This window comes from Sciurus vulgaris (genome assembly GCF_902686455.1).
Source record: "Sciurus vulgaris genome assembly, chromosome: 4".
NCBI lineage: Eukaryota > Metazoa > Chordata > Mammalia > Rodentia > Sciuridae > Sciurus > Sciurus vulgaris.
Genome location: NC_136464.1, coordinates 79,324,634 through 79,346,284, shown reverse-complemented (window position 1 = coordinate 79,346,284; position 21,651 = coordinate 79,324,634). Strand labels below are relative to the sequence as shown.

Below are 21,651 nucleotides of genomic sequence, written 5' to 3'. Positions count from 1 at the left end.
TGGCTATGAGAAAACTGATAAGAAAATTGCCTTTACTCAGACATTGTGTGCAGATCCCCAAAATAGTACTTGAAGACTGTATGGTTTATGTACTGTTTGAAGCTAAGTGGCAAGTTTTTTTTGTTTGTTTGTTTGTTTTAATTTCTCTTTCTTCTTCTTCTTCTTTTTTTTTTTTGTTTTGTTTTGTTTTGTTTTGTTTTTGGGTGTGTGGGTGGTACTGGGGTTTTACATTCATGAGCACACTAAGCTACATGCCCACCCTTTTATATTTTTTATTCTGAGACAGGGTTTTGCTAAGTTGCTTAGGCTGGCCTTGATATTTTGATCTTCTGCCTCAGTCTTCTAAATCATTGGGATTATGGGTATGCCACACCATTCATGGAATGACAAGTTTTTTTAAGGGACATTTAAGTATATAACTTCCATAGCTGGCACTAAGACAAGGATAAGATAAATATTACCTTGTGACTGGCATCTTGCTGGTTTATTCCAGTTTAGAAAGTGGGGGTAGAGTATAATTAGCATTTATAAAAAAGTATAGAGAGTTGATTTAATGAATGAGGACAGAGAAGGATAAGTGCAAGAGATTTAACACCAACTTTTGCTCATAACTAATGATTAATAGGACTTCCTGAATCCCATAAAATCAGGAACTCAAAGAGCCAAAATAAAATTAGAATGTAAATATCAGGATCACTTCTTTTGTCAAAAGTCTCTAATTAGAAAGAGAATAAATTATGTTATGTGCATGTATGAATATGGCATAATGAATCTCACTACTAAATATAAATATACTGTGTCAGTAAAAGTTAATTCTGAAAAATCCCTGGTGGTGTAAAATTCCAGTAGAAGTAAAGATGAGCATGGAAATAATTTTGAGAAGTGAAATTTAATTTGAAGTCATATATGTGATTTATGACTTGAAAAATTATGCACACTCATGTACGTTACACGCGTGCGTGCATGTGTACGCTCGCACACACACGCACGTTTGCATAAATATTAGTGTTTTTATACATCAATATTTAATGATGTATTCATCCAAAATTGTCTTTTAGAATTTATGCTGTCTTACAGAATATGAGCAACAGGAACAACAAAACTAGGGGGAGGAAATGACAGTAGTATCTACCTTCATCGTTCACTGTTGAAGGAGGAGAGAGATCTATGGATCTTTGGCTTTTCAATGTATTAACCATGAATTTCAATCATTACTTTAGTTATTCTAGCTTGTCAACTTGTAAATTTTAAAAACAAATCCAGTATATTGGGCAGTCATTGTTTTAATCATATGTAATCTCTCTTTTATTTAGTTGTAGATGGCACACCTTTATTTTATTTATTTATTTATTTATTTTTATGTGGTGCTGAGGATCAAACCCAGTGCTTCACATATGCTGGCAAGCACTCTACCACTGAGCCACAACCCCTGCCAAAATGGCATGTATTATCTACTGAAGCCAAACCCAAGTCCATTTTCATTAAATGAATTCTTTTAGACAAATTACATAATTTAATTTCTTTTTCAAGGGGTACAGGGATTGAACCTCGGGGCATGTAACCACTGAGACATCCTCAGCCCCCCTGTTTTTCAGACAGGGTTTCATGAAGTTGTTGAGCCTGGCTTTGAATCTGCTGTCCTGCTGCCTCAGTTGCCCGAGCCACTGGGATTACAGGTGTGCACTGCCACACCCAGCTACTTTATCTGCTTTCTTAACTGTAAAATGAGAATATTACTGAAATGTAAATACTAATAATACTGTTCAAAAGTTATCTATGTACAAAAACAATACTTGGCATTTAGTGAGCAGTCAGCATTACCTTTTTTATGATGATTTATCACTTAAATTTGGAAATATCCTAAACTTCACTGCTTACTATTCATCACACAATTGTTTTTCTTTGTTTCAGATCATGTTAGTTTGTTCAGCTTTCAGGCTCTAAAATTAAAGCAGATCTCCATTGCTTGTATTAAATATTTTCAAGAATCTAACTTCAATCTCCTTCCAGGTTGTACTATCCCTAATCTACATACTCATCCTGTAGCAGCCATTAATTAATGGAAAATAATTAGATAATCCCATTTCTGATCCTTTAGCCATTCTCCTCCTTTTGCCAGAATTTCTTATTACATGTATGCATTTAGAAATTTGCAGCAGTTTTATCTGAAATCACATTTTCTTTGTGAAATATAAGTAGATTTTCTTAAGTAGATAAATTTATCAGTCTAGTTTAACATTTTGGTACATTTTTAAGGTGATTATGCTTTAATTTGATTTTGTAATATTTTTATATAAATGTCTTGATAACCTACTTATTGGATAGAGTTCCAAGGAAGTGTATAGTGTCATTGTAATAATACATCATTGCTGAACAGAACGGGGGATTTCAACTGGTCTTTCCTAGTCTCAAATTTTAACAGAATGTGTATGTGATTTAAACTTTTTTCTTCTACTAAGACTTTGTATACTTTGACAAATACCACTCCAGTCCTCCCCAAAACCCCAACACTACGGCTGGTAACCACTATTTTACTATCCACTTCTATGAAATCCACATTTTTACACTGCACATATGAATGAGATCATGTGATATTATCCTTTTGTGCCTGACTTGTTTCAATTAACATGTCTTCCAGTGTCATCCTCATTTTTACAAATGGCAAAGTTTCCTTCTTCATCATTTCTGTATAATATTCCATTGAACACACGTTTATTTTTCATAATTTGAGTTGAACATTTAAAAATATTTGGTTCAGTAATCTCTGTACCATATATTAGTCAAAACTTCATAACTTTATTAACATATTTTTTATAATTGTTCTGTCCAGTTTCTTATACTATCAAAAATTGTCCTTCAACTACATTTTTAAGTATAAACAAAGAAAAATTTCTGTGAGAGCTATAAAGGTGACTTTTGATTTATGGAATGAGTCAAAGGACCACAAATATTAGATCAATTTTTTTTTTTTTTTTTTTGGTGGGAGATGGAAGGGTACCAGAGATGGAACTCAGGGGCACTTGACCACTGAGCCACATTCCCAGCCCTATTTTGTATTTTATTTAGAGACAGGGTCTCACTGAGTTGCTTAGCACCTCACTTTTGCTGAGGCTAGCTTTGAATTTATGATCCTCCTGCCTCAGCCTCCCAAATTACAGGGATTACAGGCATGTACCACTGTGCTGGGCTAGATTGATTTTTTATTATTCTCTAAGTACATTATATTTAACACTGCTTATGTTTTAAACTTAATTTTTTACTGTTATGAAATTTTAAATTTATTTAAATATTTGAAACTCTTGAGCAGCAAACAAAATTGATCATTATGAGAAATTGAATATCTGCAAAAGTAACTTGTAATAAATTTTAATTTTTTATGAATAATAAACCTGGGACCAATATTTCAGACTTCAAGTATCTCCACCCTGTCCCCCACACACTCAAGATAAAATTGTAGAAATAAATGATAGCAACAAGATGTCTTTAGTCAGGAACATTAAATGATTTAATAAAAAACAAAATTATAAAAAAACTGTAATTCTCTATATGAGAAAAAATACTTATGGTGAGGGTTAGAAGATGGCTACCTGAATTAAGTAAGATGGGTTAAAATTTTATTGTTTCTTTGAATATCAGTAAGGAAGAGCATTTATTACAATGGCACGGGTATCTTTCTCTTGTTGTTTAATATACAGAGCTAATGTATACAGCCGACATTTTTTCTGTTTTGCCACATTAATGATACAATATTCCACCAGATTTTTTTTACTTGAAAAATTATCAAAATGGCTCCTCCCGGGCAACTTTTGCCGGAGCCCCCACACACAGCCAAGCTGAGCTGAGCTCCGGCCGGGCCCTGGCCGCGCTGCACGCCCCGGCTCCCGCCCTCCGCGGACCCGCTCGGGGGCCGCGGCCGCCCGGCCCTCAGCCTTGGCGCTCGCCCGCCCGCCCGGCCGGCCGAGCCCCCGCGCAGGGCCCGGGCCGCGGCGGCGGCGGCGGCGGCGGCGGCGGCGCGCCCGCCGGCCCCCTCCCCCGGCGCCGGCCAAGTGAGGCGGTGATGCGGGCGCTGGCGGCCTCGGCTGCGCCGAGAGCGGAGACACAGGCTCAAGATGGCAGATTCCGACTGAGGCTGGGGGGGCCGAGCTCGCGCGCCGCTTTCCCGGCTCCGTTGCCATGAATCGCGGACACCCCGGCCCCGATGGCCCCCGTGTACGAAGGTATGGCCTCACATGTGCAAGTTTTCTCCCCTCACACCCTTCAATCAAGTGCCTTCTGTAGTGTGAAGAAACTGAAAGTCGAGCCGAGTTCCAACTGGGACATGACTGGGTACGGCTCCCACAGCAAAGTGTATAGCCAGAGCAAGAACATCCCGCCTTCTCAGCCAGCCACCACAGCCGTCAGCACCTCCTTGCCGATCCCAAACCCAAGCCTACCTTACGAGCAGACCATCATCTTCCCAGGAAGCACCGGACACATAGTCGTAACATCAGCAAGTAGCACCTCTGTCACGGGGCAAGTCCTCGGCGGACCACACAACCTAATGCGTCGAAGCACTGTGAGCCTTCTTGACACCTACCAAAAATGTGGACTCAAGCGTAAGAGCGAGGAGATTGAGAACACGAGCAGCGTGCAGATCATCGAAGAGCATCCACCCATGATTCAGAACAATGCCAGCGGGGCCACTGTAGCCACTGCCACCACGTCCACTGCCACCTCCAAAAACAGTGGCTCCAACAGCGAAGGCGATTACCAGCTGGTGCAGCATGAGGTGCTGTGCTCCATGACCAACACCTACGAGGTCCTCGAGTTCCTGGGCCGAGGGACGTTCGGGCAAGTGGTCAAATGCTGGAAACGGGGCACCAATGAAATCGTGGCCATCAAGATCCTGAAGAACCACCCGTCCTATGCCCGGCAAGGTCAGATTGAAGTGAGCATCCTGGCCCGGCTGAGCACGGAGAGTGCTGACGACTACAACTTCGTGCGGGCCTACGAGTGCTTCCAGCACAAGAACCACACGTGCTTGGTCTTTGAGATGTTGGAGCAAAACCTCTATGACTTTCTGAAGCAGAACAAGTTTAGCCCCTTGCCCCTCAAGTACATTCGCCCAGTCCTCCAGCAGGTGGCCACAGCCCTGATGAAACTCAAAAGCCTAGGTCTCATCCACGCTGACCTCAAACCAGAAAACATCATGCTGGTGGATCCATCCCGACAGCCGTACAGAGTGAAGGTCATCGACTTTGGCTCCGCCAGTCACGTGTCCAAGGCCGTGTGCTCCACCTACTTGCAGTCCCGATATTACAGGTAAGCCCGTCAGCACTGAGGTAGGGGTGCAGAAAGCCCAGTGGCACTCAGATCTGCAGTGGCCGTCACTGTAGGGGAGATAAAAGTATTTTCCCGCAGTTTATGCCCTCAAATGACCTTAATATGGTTGGGAAATTAGGACATGTGCACACTGAAATGAGAATGAGGAGCCGTCTAAGCCAAGTAGGCCATGGAGCCCAGGAAGATTCTTAGTCCTGATACTTAGAGTTGGAAAGGACCCCAGGGAGCTGGGTCCTCATGGATGGGAACAGTCAAGACAGCTGGAGGACAGAGCAGGACGTGCCATTTGAAGACACACTGGTGGCCGTGTACCAGGCTCATGCAGGGGACAAACAGCCTGGTCAGATCCGAGGATTTATGAGTATCAAGATAGGATTGAAAAGACAGGTTGGGACCAGGTTTCAGGGGGTCTCAAATGCCTATCGAGGGAATTGCAGCTGTATCCTTAAACCTTGAGCGAGCCTTAAAAACTCTGAACATAAATGGGTAACAGGTTGAAAGTGGTGTTTCACATAGAAGGTGGCTGAAGGGAGGGGAGACTGTAGTGCAGGAACTGGTTGGCCCCTCCTGTAGCAAGGCAACCTTAGGCACCGCATCCAGACGCCGGAAGCTTTATAGTACCCTTTTTATTATTACAACGAAAAACCCAAGGCTGGGTACTATTATTTTAAAAAGAGATTTATTTAGCTCACAATTTCAAAGGTACAAAGGCATAGTACTGGCATCAGCGTGACTCTGGTCAAGACACTGTGGCCCATGGCACCCCAATGGGGGAGTCATGTGGGAGAGCAAGGCCATGTGGCCAGACAGAAAACTGGAGAGAAATTCAGGGTCAGAGTCAGGCTTTCATAGCAACTTGTTCTCGAGAGCACTACCTCAAGGTCCCTAACCTTAATCCTTCCAAAGGCAGCACCCTCAGTGACCTTCCACTAGCCCCACCTCCTAAAGGTCCACTGCTTCCCATCATCGCCACCCAGAGGACCAAGACTCCAACATGAGAATCCTGGGGAGACAACCACATCCATGCCCCACAGGGACACACCTCAGACATCCAACAAAGGCCAGCACAGCACTGAACAAGGATATGGACGAGGCCCTGACCATTGCCGAGTTTCCAGTGTGCTGCTTCCCTGTCCTGGCTCCACATCAGTCACCTGAGGAGCTGTTGAAACAACCCAACTTGGACCCCAGTCCTCACAAACTGAATCCACACACCTGGAATGGGGCCCAGCATAGGGGCTTTTTGCCAGCTCTCCTGGACCCCAGTGTCCATCAGGGCTAAGAACTGCTGCTCCCGTGGGACAGAGATAGAGCACTGCTTGCTTTGGAGTTGGGGACCCAGGGTTGGACCTGATCCCTGTGCTCACTGGGCACTGTGACTTTGGCTGGCTGCCTGCCTCCTATGCACCTTCATTTCCTGACCCATGGACAGGGGTCCTACACCATCCCACGGGCTTCTTAGGACCACTGCATGGTATAACACAGCCTGGTGCTATAGGTAGTGGCCAGTCTGTGGGAAGTATCCAGTGAGGAGTTGCTGGAGGTTTCTGGAAAGCAAGAGTCAGGTTTGTGAAAGAGTGAGAGATTATGCTTGAAATAACATTGCATAAGTCAGGCGCAGTGGTGCTTGCCTTAATCCCAGCAACTTGGAGACTGAGGCAGGAGGATCACAAGTTCAAAGCCAGCCTTAGCAACTTAGCGAGGCCATAAGCAACTCAGACCCTGTCTCAAAATGAAAAATGAAAAGGGCTGGGGATGTGGCTCAGTGGTTAAGCGCCCCTGAGTTCAAAGGAAGGAAGGAAGGAGAAAAAGAAAAGAAATAACATTGAACAGTCCACAGAGATGAAGTTGGAGATAAGGTAGGACTGAGCCATGGCTGAGAGGTGGAGGTGTCTGCAGTAGCAACAGAGTCCCAGGACTCATGGCTGCCTGAGGCCTTCTGCCCTCACCCGTTGGTGGGTGTGCTTTCTCCACGCCTCCTTCAAGGCCACAGAGCGAAGGTGGGGCGGTGTCCACACAGCTGACCTCCTACCCAGTTCTGGGGCTGACTGCCCGCTCCCGCCCCCCATGGCCTCCCTGGTTCACGGATGGCTTCTCCCCTGGGCCCAGCCTGGCTGCCACAGCACTGTTGCAGGTCTCCTCGTCCCTGCTCCCTACACCCCGCCCGCCCCTCAGCCTGCTGCTGTCTCCTTTCATTGTGATCCTACTCAGAAAAGGCTGGGGTCTCCAGGCTGCTCCACCTGGCTGTTCCCACCCTCCCCATGCCTTTAGGAGGGATTTCCTGGGTCACGGCAGCCCTCTCTAGCCTCCTAAGCCTGTCCTTCTCCAGCCTTGCTTTCTCATGGAATTCACACGTGAAGCTCTGCTGTTTCAGGAGGAGTCTCCATGGGCCTCTGCATGCTCTTGAGGAGCCCATCTACTCCTGCCAGCTCTGTCTGCCCTCCTGTCCACTCCTGTGCCCTGCTCTCTGCTGTGGGTCCGACTGGGCACAGAGGGGTGAAGTGTACCCAGTGCTGGAGCCACCTGGAAGGTGTAGCCTGGAGAACAGGCAGAACCGTGGGCATCTCCTTATGACAGAAGGCAACAGACTGGATGGGAGTGTCTGGCCAAGCTGGAGGGTCAGGTTCCAAGCCCAGACAGCATGTGTTCTCTCTGGAGAGTGCCCGCCCGACTCTTATTGGAAAGCCGGCCCTGTGTGGTCCTGGGTCACCAGTCTGCCCAAGGGTGACTGCTGCTGGGCCTAGTTCTCCGTGCAACAAGCAGGAGCTGCCGTTGTCACTTTATATTTAGGCTTGCAAATTCAGCATGTCAAGGGCTATTTCTTCCCAGGTCTTGTCCTGAACTTAGGGCGAACCGTAGCCAAGTCAGGGGCCACTTGGAGTTTTATTATTTAGTTAACCTGTGCTGCTATTAATGGACAGAAACCAGCTTCACTGGCTAAAACTGGCTAAAAATTGAGCATGCAACTTATAAAAGACTTTCAAAACTATATTTAACAGGCAGTGCATCCTTGGAGCAAAACTTGACGAACCAAGACAGCTAGATTTGGAGGTCCTAAGCCTTTTCCTCCTCAATTCCTTGTGCCCCCTGCCCTCCCGCTACACTCTGCAGTTTTACTTTGCTCTCAGGCAAAAATAAAACCCGCTCAGGATGTCCACAGGTGGCAGTCCAAAGTTGCCATGAGAACGGGGGGGAGAGGGGTCTGAGTCCTCTCCTGGGACCTCCAGTGTCCCCTCGCCAGCCTCTGGCTGAATAGGCCTTTCCACAGTACTACTGTTGGGGAGTGAAGCTGGTTCGCTGGCAGGTCTGGGCCACTTGTCCCTCCGCACTGGGCGCCATCCATGCAGCCCCGCACCGTTGCCCTTTAAGGCCCTCCCTCTGGTGTGATAGCACACCTCTTTAATCTGGGCAGGACCACCTGTCCAGCATGGTCATTGTGGCCTTGAGGTCCTCCCTGTGAGTCAATGACACAGTCAAGGTGAAAGGCAGCCCATCTTTTCTGCCTGAAATGATGTTTCATTTCCAAATTGGCCACAGTGCTCCATTTCTCCCTCAGGCCTCATCTGAGCCCTGGAGTAGTTTGTTGCCATGTAGATTGATAGGAGCTTTTGAGGACAGTCTTTAGCTCTTGGTCTCTGCTTGTCCTGGCTATGTGGGACAGCTCTAGGCCACATTTGTCAGGCTGATTTTCCTAACTGCTTTGCCCTTTACTGGGGGAGAATGAGCAAGAAACACTTGGATTATCTCTGGTTAACACTCTGAAAAGGAAGAAGCTCTCGGCTCATCCTGAGAGAACATCTGCACGTTTGAGCTACCTGGGACAGAGGCATTGTCACATGCTGCAGTGGCCTCCTGGCAAGGCTTGTCAGATTGACCTTTGTCTTGCAAGGCTCCATTCCCCCAGTTGTCCCCTGTATCTGAGCCTGGGGACATTTCATTTTTAAAGAGATGAACACTTCCCTGCCACTTTAGCACTTCAAATGGGACTGTGTGAAGTGTCTCATCATATCATCCCCACCTGGTAACACGGAAACGGTATGAGACACAGGTGCCTGTCCTCAGCCTGGGGAACCAGGAAAGGAGGTGGTGCCTGAGAGCCACCTGCTTCCCCAGCTGCGGGTATTTGCTTGGTTGCTGCTGCTGTGTTGGTGAGGGAAGCCAACCTGTGCTTTTCAGGAAATAAGGCTGCTTTTCCAGGGTTTCCGTCTGAGTCAGGGTTATCCCCTTCCAACCTGACTTTCACCTTGAACCTCAATTTGTGATTGACCGTCAGCTGTACTGGCTCTCAAGCTTTATTGTCACCTGGAGAACTTGTTAAGAGCAGATTTCTGCAGGAAGCCTGTCCCAGAACTAGCAACTGCACCCTTCTCCAGGGGGACCCCACACCAGTTTCCAGGCTCCACTCCAGTGGCCTCTGGGAATTGGAGATGAGCCCCTGCAGGGGGTCTTTGGACCTTGAGAAGTGCTGCTCCAGGGGAGAAAGGGTTTCCTCAGGGGTGTCCCCTTTCAGGGTTAGCACCCAAAGGAACATGGGGCAGGTGATCTGTGTACCTACTAACCTGGGCAACCCGGCCACGGCCTTATTTAACCCTACATCTATGCCAGCCTTTTAAATTTATTGTTTTTTGTTGTTATTTTTATTTTGAGCAAGCAATAAATTGGTACTGGGATATTTCCATTCTCAATGTGACTAGTAAGCTAAAACAAGACCAAATATTAAACTCAGAAGGAAAAAGACAAAAAACAAAACAAAAACAAAAAAAATTATCAAATATCCTATCGTCACTCATTAAACTGTACACATAGAACATTTATCTTATCCTTATATCATAGTCCCTAGTACAAAGTCAGTAAATACAACTCATTTAAAAAAAAAAATCTGACACCAAAGTTGTTATGAGTCAGGTTGTATTACACATCAATTAGAATAAAACAAAACAAAACTTGGAAACTTTGCTTTGTGACATGAGAAATGAACCATAAATTAGGATGCTAGTTCACACCTATATCACATTTCAATTTGTCAGTTCTAAAATTAAATTTCAAATTATATAACTGAAGTAACAATCTTATAAATTGAAGCTTCATTTAAAATGAAGATAACATAGGAAATTATTGAGTGGCTGAAATATAGAGAGTATGTTATAAACAACAAAAATTAGTCTAAATATACAAACCAAATAAAAATTACCATCAGTAATTTTTAGAACTTGAAATGTAATGAAGTGCCCAATGGAATTGGTAAAGAATGCACTTTATTATTATGCTAATTAAAATTTGTCAAAAAAGTTAAGAGTATAATGTAAAATCAGAAACGTCATAATCATGATTTTAAGTTGCCAGGGACTTACATCTCCATCACTTTGTCAAAACAATTTCCTTTTAGGAAGATACTTTTGAATTTAATCAAAATATACTTATTACAATTTTTTTAATTCCATGTAGTGTCTGGAGTGATGAATGAATCATTGCTTTAAACTGCTCATAGACAGACAGAGGTGATATGTCTCTTGGGAAATTCTCGGCAGGAAGTCACTGATCAAAAACTGACCAGTTGATGGTGAAACACTGTTAAAATGAGGATTCTGTGCAAGCCACAGAATTTATTAGTTCATTGCCAGGAGTTCAAATGCCACCTGCGTGGAGGTAAAGAGTTGTGGGTGCATGCCGATAAACCCTAATGGGACTGTTTTACCCACAACTTCCATTTTATTATCTTAAAGAAGCTTTCTCACAGTAAATCCTTTTCATGTTTAAACTTATATAATGAAGCTGCTGAGCTTGCTGTGGTCAGTCTTCCTCCACCAGAGTCAGGCTGAACCACTGAGTCCCATTTTTTCTATTTTTGTGTCTGTTTGTCCGTTTTTCCCAGTCTCCTTACTGTCTGGTTCAGGAAACTGAGCAAATGTGTGCCAGTCATGACAATATAGAAAATGCCAAATAAAATGTGCCAGACCTCAAGATAAATCCTGTGTTAAGTGGATTACCTTAATTTCTGAAATTAAATTGTCAATCCAGAGTTGATATGAAATCTGTGTGTAATGCCTAATATTTAAGATGTACTTTTTGCTTTATATTTAAAATTCTGACTTTATAAATCATTAATTTTTATAAGACTGCATTGTATACCTTTTTCATGCAAAACTTCAATCTTAACAACATAACTGCATATTCATTTTATCAACCATAGATGTATTGTCAATATTGAATAATACCAAGGCCACCACCAAAAGTATGCTTATTCTAAATATCTTAATATTATTTTTACATCTTATTTTTCCATAAGACCTATTTAATGAGTTATAGAAGATGAAGTTACAATGTTTTAAAATAAATTAAACTAGTCCTTCTTTGTGACCACATGGCATTGCATTTTGTTTGATGCCCTTGGACATCTTTGTTTCCTCTTTGGATTTTAGAGGAGCATAAAGCACACTTTGGAATAATGCTCTGACTCATTTAACAAATTACTTGGAAGCATCAAGGTTTGGGGTGCACGGTGAGTCTTGGCAGCAGACATATGCTGCAGTACAGTTTCCCTGAAATCTGGACCATCTAGCAAATTGGAAGGTGCTTTAGATCAGTGCTGGGTAAGGATGTTTTCTGGACTGTATGGCAAGTTTCTGTGGGAGAGTCACAGCATAGACTCCTCATGTTCTTGAAGAAGCCCTTATTTTCTGTGGCATAAGATCTACTCTCTTTAAGTGAAGAATTTAAATAGCTACTGGGTCATAGTAAATTTCTAACTTGACCAGAAGATATCAAGATTCTGGAAGAAGATTTGAACATTATAAGAGATATTATAAGATCTGGAGTACACAGCATTGTTTCCACTGACAAACCTCCCATCTCTTAAAAGCTTGATAGACTCTGAGTTCTTGATTTTGCATTCTCCCTCAAAACAGCCAGCATTTACTACAGACATGTATCATCCTGGCCAATGCAGTGACAAATAGCTGTGGGGTGAATAAAAAACATTACTGGCCACATAGGCAGCATGCTTCATCACTAAGTATTATATACCTAGGTAGTGGGACATGTAACTAAGGTTAATTTATGTCTGTCATGACCAATCAGAATTTGTCTTACATTTAGAATAATTTCCACAAGAAATACAATATTTAAGAGAAACTAAAAAGCTAATTTTATTTGAATTATAATAATTTGCTGTGCTTTTCCCTGAAAAAGGCTACAAGCATATATCTCAAAATTATTGTGACCTTTCTCTTTTGAATGGTGGCTACACTATAACAGAAATTTAATAGTATATTATTTCTGTACTCAGATTCTCAACAGGATGTATGATTATAAAAAGGGGATTTATTTGATTATCTTATACAACCAGAAGCTGGGTATTCCACAATAGCCATCTGCAGGCTAGAGAGGTGGAGGAACCAGGAGCTGTGCAGTCCAAGATACTGATGCCTCCAAACAAGAGGGATCAATATTGAGATAATTTTATGGTATCAAGTATCAAAAATACCATGGATTTTGCATTAAATGCTGGAATTTGTTTTGCCATTTTTCAGCACAAATCATTCAGTAAATCATCTGCTTGCAAATTTGATTATTTACAAATACACACAAGCATGCAAGTATAAATGTACAAACTCTTCTGGTAATTTATCATTGTATTCTTATTACTAAAAATGTCAACTCCAAAGTGAGCAATAAAAGATACTCAAAACTAGGTACTTCAAATTAGTTCTGATTACAAATGGCTTTTGTGATGCAGAATCTACTCATTTATCAATCAGTACCTAGAAATTTCAAGAATAAAAGTTTATTTAATATCATGCTGTATATACATGCATCAAAATATGCTACATACCACAAGTATATAAGATTTTATCTGTCAATTAAATTTAATTTTTAATAAACTTTTTATTTATTTTTATTGTTTTACATGTCTTTACCAAGTTCCTGCTACGTATTAGGTCTCACTGTAGAAATTGGAATTTTAGCAAGGAAAAAAGAAACAAATGATTCTCAGAACATTTAAGTAGTATTGTAGCTGAAAGACATAAGCATGCAGTAATGAGATTTGAATAGAAATTAGAGAGCAAGTTTCATTATTTTTTATGTTCTCATATTGTCTAGCCATTCAGTCTTTCTCGTCCAAACCATTGTCTGTATTTTCAGTGATAGCTAGTGAATTTGTGGGGAGAGGGGAATAACTTAAATAATTTTGGATAAGACTTCAAGTTCCCATAAATCTTTCAAGTCATTGATTCATTCAGTTCCAAAACAGCACCAGTTTTCAAATATTTCTTAAAATCCAGCTCAAGAATTCACTGCTCAATTATGCTATGCTCTCTGAAACAGAAAAGAAAGAAAAGAAACATCTAAACAAATTAAAATATGTGAGGATCTCAAATAATTAAATGTACATTGTAATTTTGACTTAATGATTACATAAAAAATTTTGTATAACAAACTGGAGAATACTGAATTCATTTTAAAGATTAATTTTTTTTACAGTCCAAAAGTCATTTCAGTTTTATTATAAGAGCTAAAAATGGAAGCAAAATGTTGATGAAGAAGCAGTTTCTCTTTATTGCTTAGATATACCCAGTAAAGAATTAAAAGAAAAATTGTCCCTATTTTTACTGCAGCTCTGGTTTATATGCCTTTGCATATTTTGTCCTATTATTTTTTCCACTTTATTTTTCTACACTGAAAACTAAAGAATTTAACAGTAAAACAAAGCAAGCAAATACTCCAGACAATAAAAATTTTCTAATTTAAATTCTTTAAGGTCAGATATTCAAGAACTATTTAATATCTTAGGTCACTATTCCAATTTTAGATATTTATAGCATTCTGAATTTGTAATTGGGCTGTACAAAGTAACTATTGGGCTGTACAAAGCAAACAAAAAATTTAGAAAACCCCAAAAGCGAATTTGCCTTTTAATTTTCCTTAATATTATTTTCAATTTATAAGTACATTTAAAATATATAAATGTCTTTTGTACCTCTCCTCTTTAAATACATATTCTATTCATTCTGTAAGATCAAAATCTACACAAATGCCTAGAAATTGCTACACTACTTTGGATCACAATGTAGAATATATCTTGTTTGAAAATTGCTGTTTATTAATCTTAGGTTAGAAATTGCTTCTAGAAAATGATTCAACTATTTCAGAAAGTATGACTAGTTCCTTTGGATATGGTACTTATATTTTAATTTGTGCAATAAGTTTCCTAAATTATACCTGCACCCATTTTACATGGTCAGCTAAGCCTTCATTGGCAACTACTTAGGCCCAGTGAGGTGAGATGCTAACATGGTGAGCAGGTTTATGAGGATTTGTTGCCCAATGTGAAAATCTCATTAAGTATGCTCAAATCGAGGACAAATTATTAGGCAATATCAATCAAATGAAAGGGGGGGTACCTACTTTAGGCCCCTTAAACAATTCCTTACTTAGAATGTTAATATTATAGTCACAAACAGAACCTGAATGTCATTTAAAAATTCTCCCCATTCAGGATCTTTTGTTTTGGGGGCAAAAAAAGAAGCTGAAAAACAGGAATGGGCACTCCGAATACAAAAGTAGCTTATATTTAAGCCCCATATTGGTTGTTCACAGGGGAAGGATTAAGAATAAGCATTGCAAATTAGCTACTTTATCTGAGAAAAGAGAAAAATCATATGTTGAAGCTTCTTTTGTTTTACAAAACGTTATTAAAAATGTTATTCAAATGATATGTACAACCCAGGAGATCCAAGGGTTCCACTGATGTCTTTTCTCCTGCTTATCAATACTATCAAGGGAATATTCATTTTTTTCAAGTTTGTAAGTCCCTATCACTGGCCAGCTGGCCTAAAATGTTTTGATGCAAATTAAAATATATCTGAATTACCACAAGGAAAAGCATGCATGTGAAAAACAAACTACGGTTGAACTATTGCCTGAATGAGTTGAAAACAAAACAAAACAAAACAATCCAAACCTTTGGTTGTGCTAATCAGGTAATTTTTACTGATTAGACATCTGACACTGGACTGTGCTAATTTTGTCCTTACCTAAGAGACTGCCTTTCAACATCATGAAAATAATACCCATTTAGAGAATTAAGAAAAAGAACTTCACCATTCCAAAGATTAATTTTGATTGTGGAGAAAACTCAGTGAATCCCAAACATGGGACAGCTGCCAAAAATGGTACAAAAACAGAGAAAGAAGAAAGCCAGAGTGGACCTGGCCAAATGGGACTCAACACACAGGGGCCCACGCGGTCTAAAGGAAAGGCTGAACAGCTAAATCCAACCCAAAGACCTATCAAGATTTCATTTGTAACCACTCTCCTATCTCCCGCCTTCTAGTGTTACAGCCACTTTTTGGGCCTTTATTATTTCCTGCTGGGCACACTGCACAGTAATTTTCTTTGCCATCAGATTAATCTCCCCAATTGTGTACTTCGATCATGTCACCCTGCTGTTTATTATTGTTCATGGCATCCCCATGCCTACAGCACAAAATCCTGACACTTAATGCTGGGTACGGCCCTCCTTTGAGGGCAACAGACCAATTAGAAGATTAGATTCGATTCCTGGTATTCCCAGTTAATAGATGTGTTTCTTCAGGTGAATAATTTAGTTTTTCTGAGCCAAAGCATCCTCACCTCCCATATCTGTTGGTGTAGGACCCCGTAAGCAAGGAATGGAAAACAATGATTGTCTCATCCAAGTCCCAGATGAACACTCTCTCAAGATCAGAATCCGGAGGAGGTGAAGGATTATTGTTTCTTCTTCCCCGTCCACGTGATTTCCCATCTGAACCTCGAAGTAATCGATCAGAATCTGAATCTTTAATGGGTGTTGAAGGGCTGTGTATTGTACTGTATTCGGCTGTGGGATCAGTGACAGCTTGACTCGTGATGCCGGATGGAGGTTCCTGAAGCTGGTAAGTGGCATTGGTGGACGACGTCGTCGGGCTGGTGTTGCTGCTTGTCATATAATGCGCTGGATATGGCGAGCTGTTATAATACTGTGCATACTGACCCTGGCCAAAACTGGGATAAGATGGATAGTCCAGCTGTGAACTGTTAAATCCAGAGGAATTTGTGAGTGAATTATTTCCTGTATATAATCCTGATGATGTTGTAAAACTGCTACTTTGCATCTGGTAGCTGTACGGAGCCTGTCCAGGTTGTGGGGTACCAAAGCCTGTGCCATAGCTGAGGAATCCTGTCTGTCCAGGTGACTTAGACTGTGACAATCCTCCTTCAGTCTTGATGCCTGCCCACAATGCACCATAGGAGGAAATTCCATAGGGCTGTCCTGGCTGTGGGTAGGTGGCGTAGGCTGTAGCTTGCTGCATTCCTGTGGTAAACTGTGTTTGCCCATATGCAGCCATAGTTTGTGAGGAAGGGGTAGGGAGAATATGTGGGTATGGTCTGTTGGAAGGATAAATTTGTGGTGGAGAGAACTGGTGAGTTGGTCTTGGGCTGAAGCTGCTGCTCCCGATTGCGAACCTGAGAAATTGTCTAAAGACCCGTCTGCTGTTGTTGAAGCTATTTTGCTGCTGCTCATTGGCTCTGTTTTAACTTCGATGCCATTGGGAGTCATGGAATTACTATTTATATGAGAGTTATCGAGTTTGGGGCCACTGGGGGATTCACTACTACCACTCAGATGGCTATGCGGGCTGGTTAGATCCTGCATTTCCATAGACCTGCAACTTGAGGAAACAGCAACATCTGAACTGGTTTGAGATGTTTGCACCTGTGGTCAGGGGTAAAAAATTAGAAGCTGTTGTTACTGCGCTTCAGTGTCAGCTCTTAATTATACAGAGCACATGGCTGAGACCGACAATGCTCTCTTTTAACCAAAAGAGAAAAAGGAGGATACTGCTGCAGTGAAAGGCATATTGTCCTAGACCTAGTTTTTGAGAACATAAAATTATTACTTTGTAGTAATATATTTTAAAAAAAATATTTCTAGTTGTGAATGGACTCAATGCCAGTATTTATTTATATGATACTGAGAATCAAATCCAGGGCCTCACACATGCTAGGCAAGCACTGTACCACTGAGCCACAACCCCAGTCCTTTAGTAATATTTTTAACATAAAAAACCAGTACCTAACCTTTATCTTTAAGATGGGTATCCCTATCATTCCAGCTTATAGATACACAAACTCAGATACAAAGAGATAAAATATATTGTGCAAAGAAATATATTGATAAAGGAATAAAAAATGTGAACTTTTGAACTCACATAGCATATTTCCCAAGTCAATCAATCTGGCTACCTCTTACAAATATTATGGCAGTATGTTTATATAGTAAATCATACACACACACACACACACACACACACACACACACACATGCACATATATACACACATGTGATTTTGTATATGGATAAACTTGAAAAGCTAAGATAAAAATTACCTTACAAGGTACCAAACAACTCCAATAAAGTTAACTTTTCTTTTTAAAATAAATTCAGAATATCCTGTTCCTGAAATTAAAATGGAGACATTGTGATTGATTTAGGGACAGCATGAGGGCATCCTAAGTTCATGAATACATAGTATACATAGTCATACAATCAATTTGACAGAACTTTGAATATATCTTTGAGGCACATTTTTATAATTAATACCAGATCACTTTTAAAACAATCTGCCTCTCCAGAGATTTTTTTTATTCCTTTTATTTTAAAGCATATGTCTGCTCGTAATACTTTGCTTTTCTATTTATTTGTATAAATGTTCCTATATTAATGTTGTGTAATAGAAACTATTGGAATATCTCTTCAGCATTTCTCTGAAGATAAGTAATCAAAATAAAAGGATATTTGCTTGGCATCTTCTCTCTCTCTCTTCCCTTTCCTCAGCAGAGAAATGTAGAAGTTCACTTGATCCATCCTGGGAACATAGAATCTCTGCACTGTTAGTTTATTTTGAAAGGCAGAGACTGAAGTGCATTAAAGACTCAGAATTCCAAGCTCTGCATTCTTATTATTTGAATATGAAATATTCCTCCAAAGCTCCTGTGTTAATACAAGAATATTCACAGGTGTGAGAATTGTAATGTAATCAGTCCATTCTAGTTTGAATGGACTAAGTGGGTGGTAATGATAGACATTTGGAATATGGTGGAAGGAAATGGGTCACAGGGGGCAAATCCTGGAAGACTTTATCTTCCCTGTGGCTCCTTCCCTTTTCTCTACTTCATGGCACCATGAATGAAGCAGTGCTCCTCCACCATGTTCTTTCGCCATGATGTGCTGCCTCATCTTGGATCAGAGCAATGCAGTTGGCCAACCATGTACTGAGCCTCTGAAACCATAAGCCCCAAGTCAACTTTTCCTCCTCTAAGTTGTCCTTGTTAGTTACTGTGGTCACAGTGATGCAAAGGTGACTAACACATTCATCAGTGAATCTTAAATAGTTCTTGTCCTCTGTTTTATATCCTAGAAATGTTATAATAAATTATCTCATTTATTAACGTAGATTTGATGATTTCTTTTTATATATTAAAATGAAAATAAATACTTGTTTATATGAGATGAAAATTATTTGAAAATTAATAGAAACTTAAATATTGAATCCATAATGCATATTTAAGCAATTATTTTTATTGGCAAATAATATTAAACATTTTGAAATCTTATAAATTATTTCATAACAATAATATATAGAGAAGAGCAATACAACATATATTTTTGAGTCCTTCAAATTGAAATTGCTAAGTTGTATTACCTAATTTAGAGTGTCATAGTAAAAAATATGTCAAAATTACATATTGTGGTATGCAACACAAGAAAAATTATCACTAAATATTAGCTATTTTTATATTTATCAACATCATTTTCATAACTACAAGAAAGTTTTAAGTTCTCACCCTGAATTTGTAGCGATGAAAGCAATATTAAATTATTTAGTAGCATAGATTAGCTTCTCATTTTTAAACATTTCTTGGTGCTCTGTTTCAAACTTTTCTGTTACTTAAAGTGTGAAGTTGCTTTGTTGTGAAATTTGAGACAAAGTAAAAATATAATTCATGTGTGAAATCTCACATATTTGAAACTCAGTAACCTGGAAACTGTACATATGTAAAAAATGTGAAAATATAGATTAATACTATGGGGTTGGTGTTGTGGCTCAGTGGTACAGCTCTTCCCTGGTGCTTGTGAGGTACTGAGTTCAATCCTCAGCACCACATAAAAGTAAAGCTGTTGTTTCCATCTAAAACTATTAACATAATAATAATAATAATAAGAAAAAAGCATTCTAATGAGTTATATAGAATAAGATATAACAACTCAGAGATCCGCTTGGTTTGTGTGTATACATGTGTGAGACAGGATTAATTTTTTGGTCAGTTATTATAAAACCTTGTTCCAAATTAATGTATTTGTTCTCGTTTTCTACTTTCTCATTGTCACTAGCTAGACTTTTAGTAAAAGCCTACTGTAACTGTTGTACTTTCTTCTTTACAACAGGAGATCCAGGATAAGATTCTGGTATATGCAAGTATTTGACAGGCTATTTAATATTGATATATAGCATATAAATTCACCTTCAAATGATAGATTATGAAATATTTTCCATGTAATATTTAATTTCTCCAGTTTCTGCATACCTTTGGAGACTTTGTGTTTGCACAGCTTGCAAGTCCCCATTCCATGCTCTTTTCAAGGAAAGTTTTAGAGCAAAGAACCTTAGAAAATCGATATAGTGTCCCCTTGTGTCACTAAGCACATGCATACTTATACAGTAAGAGAAACGATGTCTTCATCTTGAACACAAAAGTTCAGTATGTTTATTGACATTAAAAAATCTTCAGGCCTACAAAGCTCAGAGGTCCTCTCCTGTAAAAGAGTCCACAACATACACAGTTATAACTCTAGTGTCATTCATGCCAACCTTATGAGACAGAAGGGGTGTATGGCAAGAGGAACTAGTGCAAACGCAACTTTATTGTGACTGATAGAGTTCTTTGACTCTGGCACAGAAGTTGTGTCTTCTGCCAGTATTCATTGAATTGTGGCAGGCTCATATATTAAATTCCTTGTTGGGTAAAGTCTCAGACTATTCATATTTCTTGAAACTTTGGAACAGAGCAGGGATGCTTAAGGGACATGGCTTTCTGAAAGAGGAAGGATGTACTCCTTTGAGACAATTAACAAGTTACTAGAGAGATTTATGGGGGTGGGTAATGAATATGTTGGCAAATCTCATGACTCATTGGGCAAACAGTGCTCCACTGTAGGCTGTTAATGAAAAGAAATGGGAGAGATGATTAGAAGACAATTTTTAGGAACTATATACAAAGATCTCTACCTATAACATGACCTATTTATTGTTCCCTCGTTTTTAATTGGTTAGAATTTTCTCACCAATCTTGAGCACAGCATCAAGACCACCCCATAGTAAATTCTGTTACTTTTATTCCATCTTCTTTCAGGAAATACACAGAGCTATGAACCTATACTGAATGTGAAAAGTGTTATTTCCTGTCTGGGGGGAAAACATGCAAAAACTTATTTTGCCTGTTTGCTTGGTGGATTAGGGAAAAGTATATGCAGTTCTTATAAGGAAAAAGCAAACAAAAAACAAGTAGAAGGCCATTTATGTTTCAAAATCTGTTCAATTTGAATGCCTTTCTTAATGGACATTTGTTTCAGTAAGGAAGGACTTGCCTTAGCAGAAATAGCTTTCCGACAGAATTAAAAGGAAAACAAAAACAAAAAAGTAAAAACAAAGGTCACACATGAGTCACAGCAGGAAGACAAGGAAAGGGCAAGGAAAAGGGTTCACAGCCAAGGGATGGGCTGGCTATGAAATCATCTCTAAGAAATTTATCATCAAGGAGGACAGGAGAAAGAATTATCTTTTGAACCAGGGGATGACTGATTGAGCTGTCCATAAGGGACTGTTTTTAACAAAATGAAGGAGCCCGAGCTTGGTTTACTTATACTGATATAGATCAAAGGCGACCAGTAGGAATTTCTTCCTTGAGATCCAGGATGGGGTGGAATTAAACAAGCCATTTTGCTCTAGCTGATCATTTCCATATCTAGTGCCTGCAACCTCCAGTGGTGAACCAATCTGCGGGGAAACCACATACTCCAGGCAATCTGAAATGATATTTCATAATTGTCAGTTCCTGAAAACCAGATTTCTATAGCAACCAAGGCTGGTTTTATTTGCAGCCTATGGATGGCACTCTGAACATGAGTAAGTGAGAAAGAGACCCAATGAAATCTAAATAATTCCTACCCAAGATAACTCCTCTACTTGTATGTAAAACCATATTAAAATTTGAGAGATGCTGTCATGGCAATGTAGCAGCAAATGCCTC

The 21,651-nt window shown here is 40.2% G+C and overlaps 2 protein-coding genes and 1 long non-coding RNA gene across 3 annotated transcripts in view; all 3 read right to left on the bottom strand.

Moving 5' to 3' along the window:
• The window catches only part of LOC306660237 (uncharacterized protein), a gene marked incomplete at its 3' end in the record, with an annotated part of 493,624 nt that overhangs the window by 436,452 nt on the left and 35,521 nt on the right, over positions 1-21,651 (bottom strand). The window lies entirely within an intron of this gene.
• On the bottom strand, positions 12,579-20,295 carry LOC306659157. Its single transcript, XR_013763228.1, has 3 exons — positions 19,930-20,295; positions 17,731-17,800; positions 12,579-13,638 (listed from the first exon to the last, which is right to left on the bottom strand). It is a non-coding gene; the product is annotated as an uncharacterized lncRNA (long non-coding RNA).
• Positions 15,951-17,168, bottom strand: LOC306659025 (protein phosphatase EYA1-like; the record flags this gene model as incomplete). The annotated part of the gene is given in 2 exon segments (XM_079136271.1): positions 15,951-16,804; positions 16,807-17,168. Coding segments are annotated over 2 exon segments (1,050 nt in total). The 5' UTR covers positions 17,003-17,168.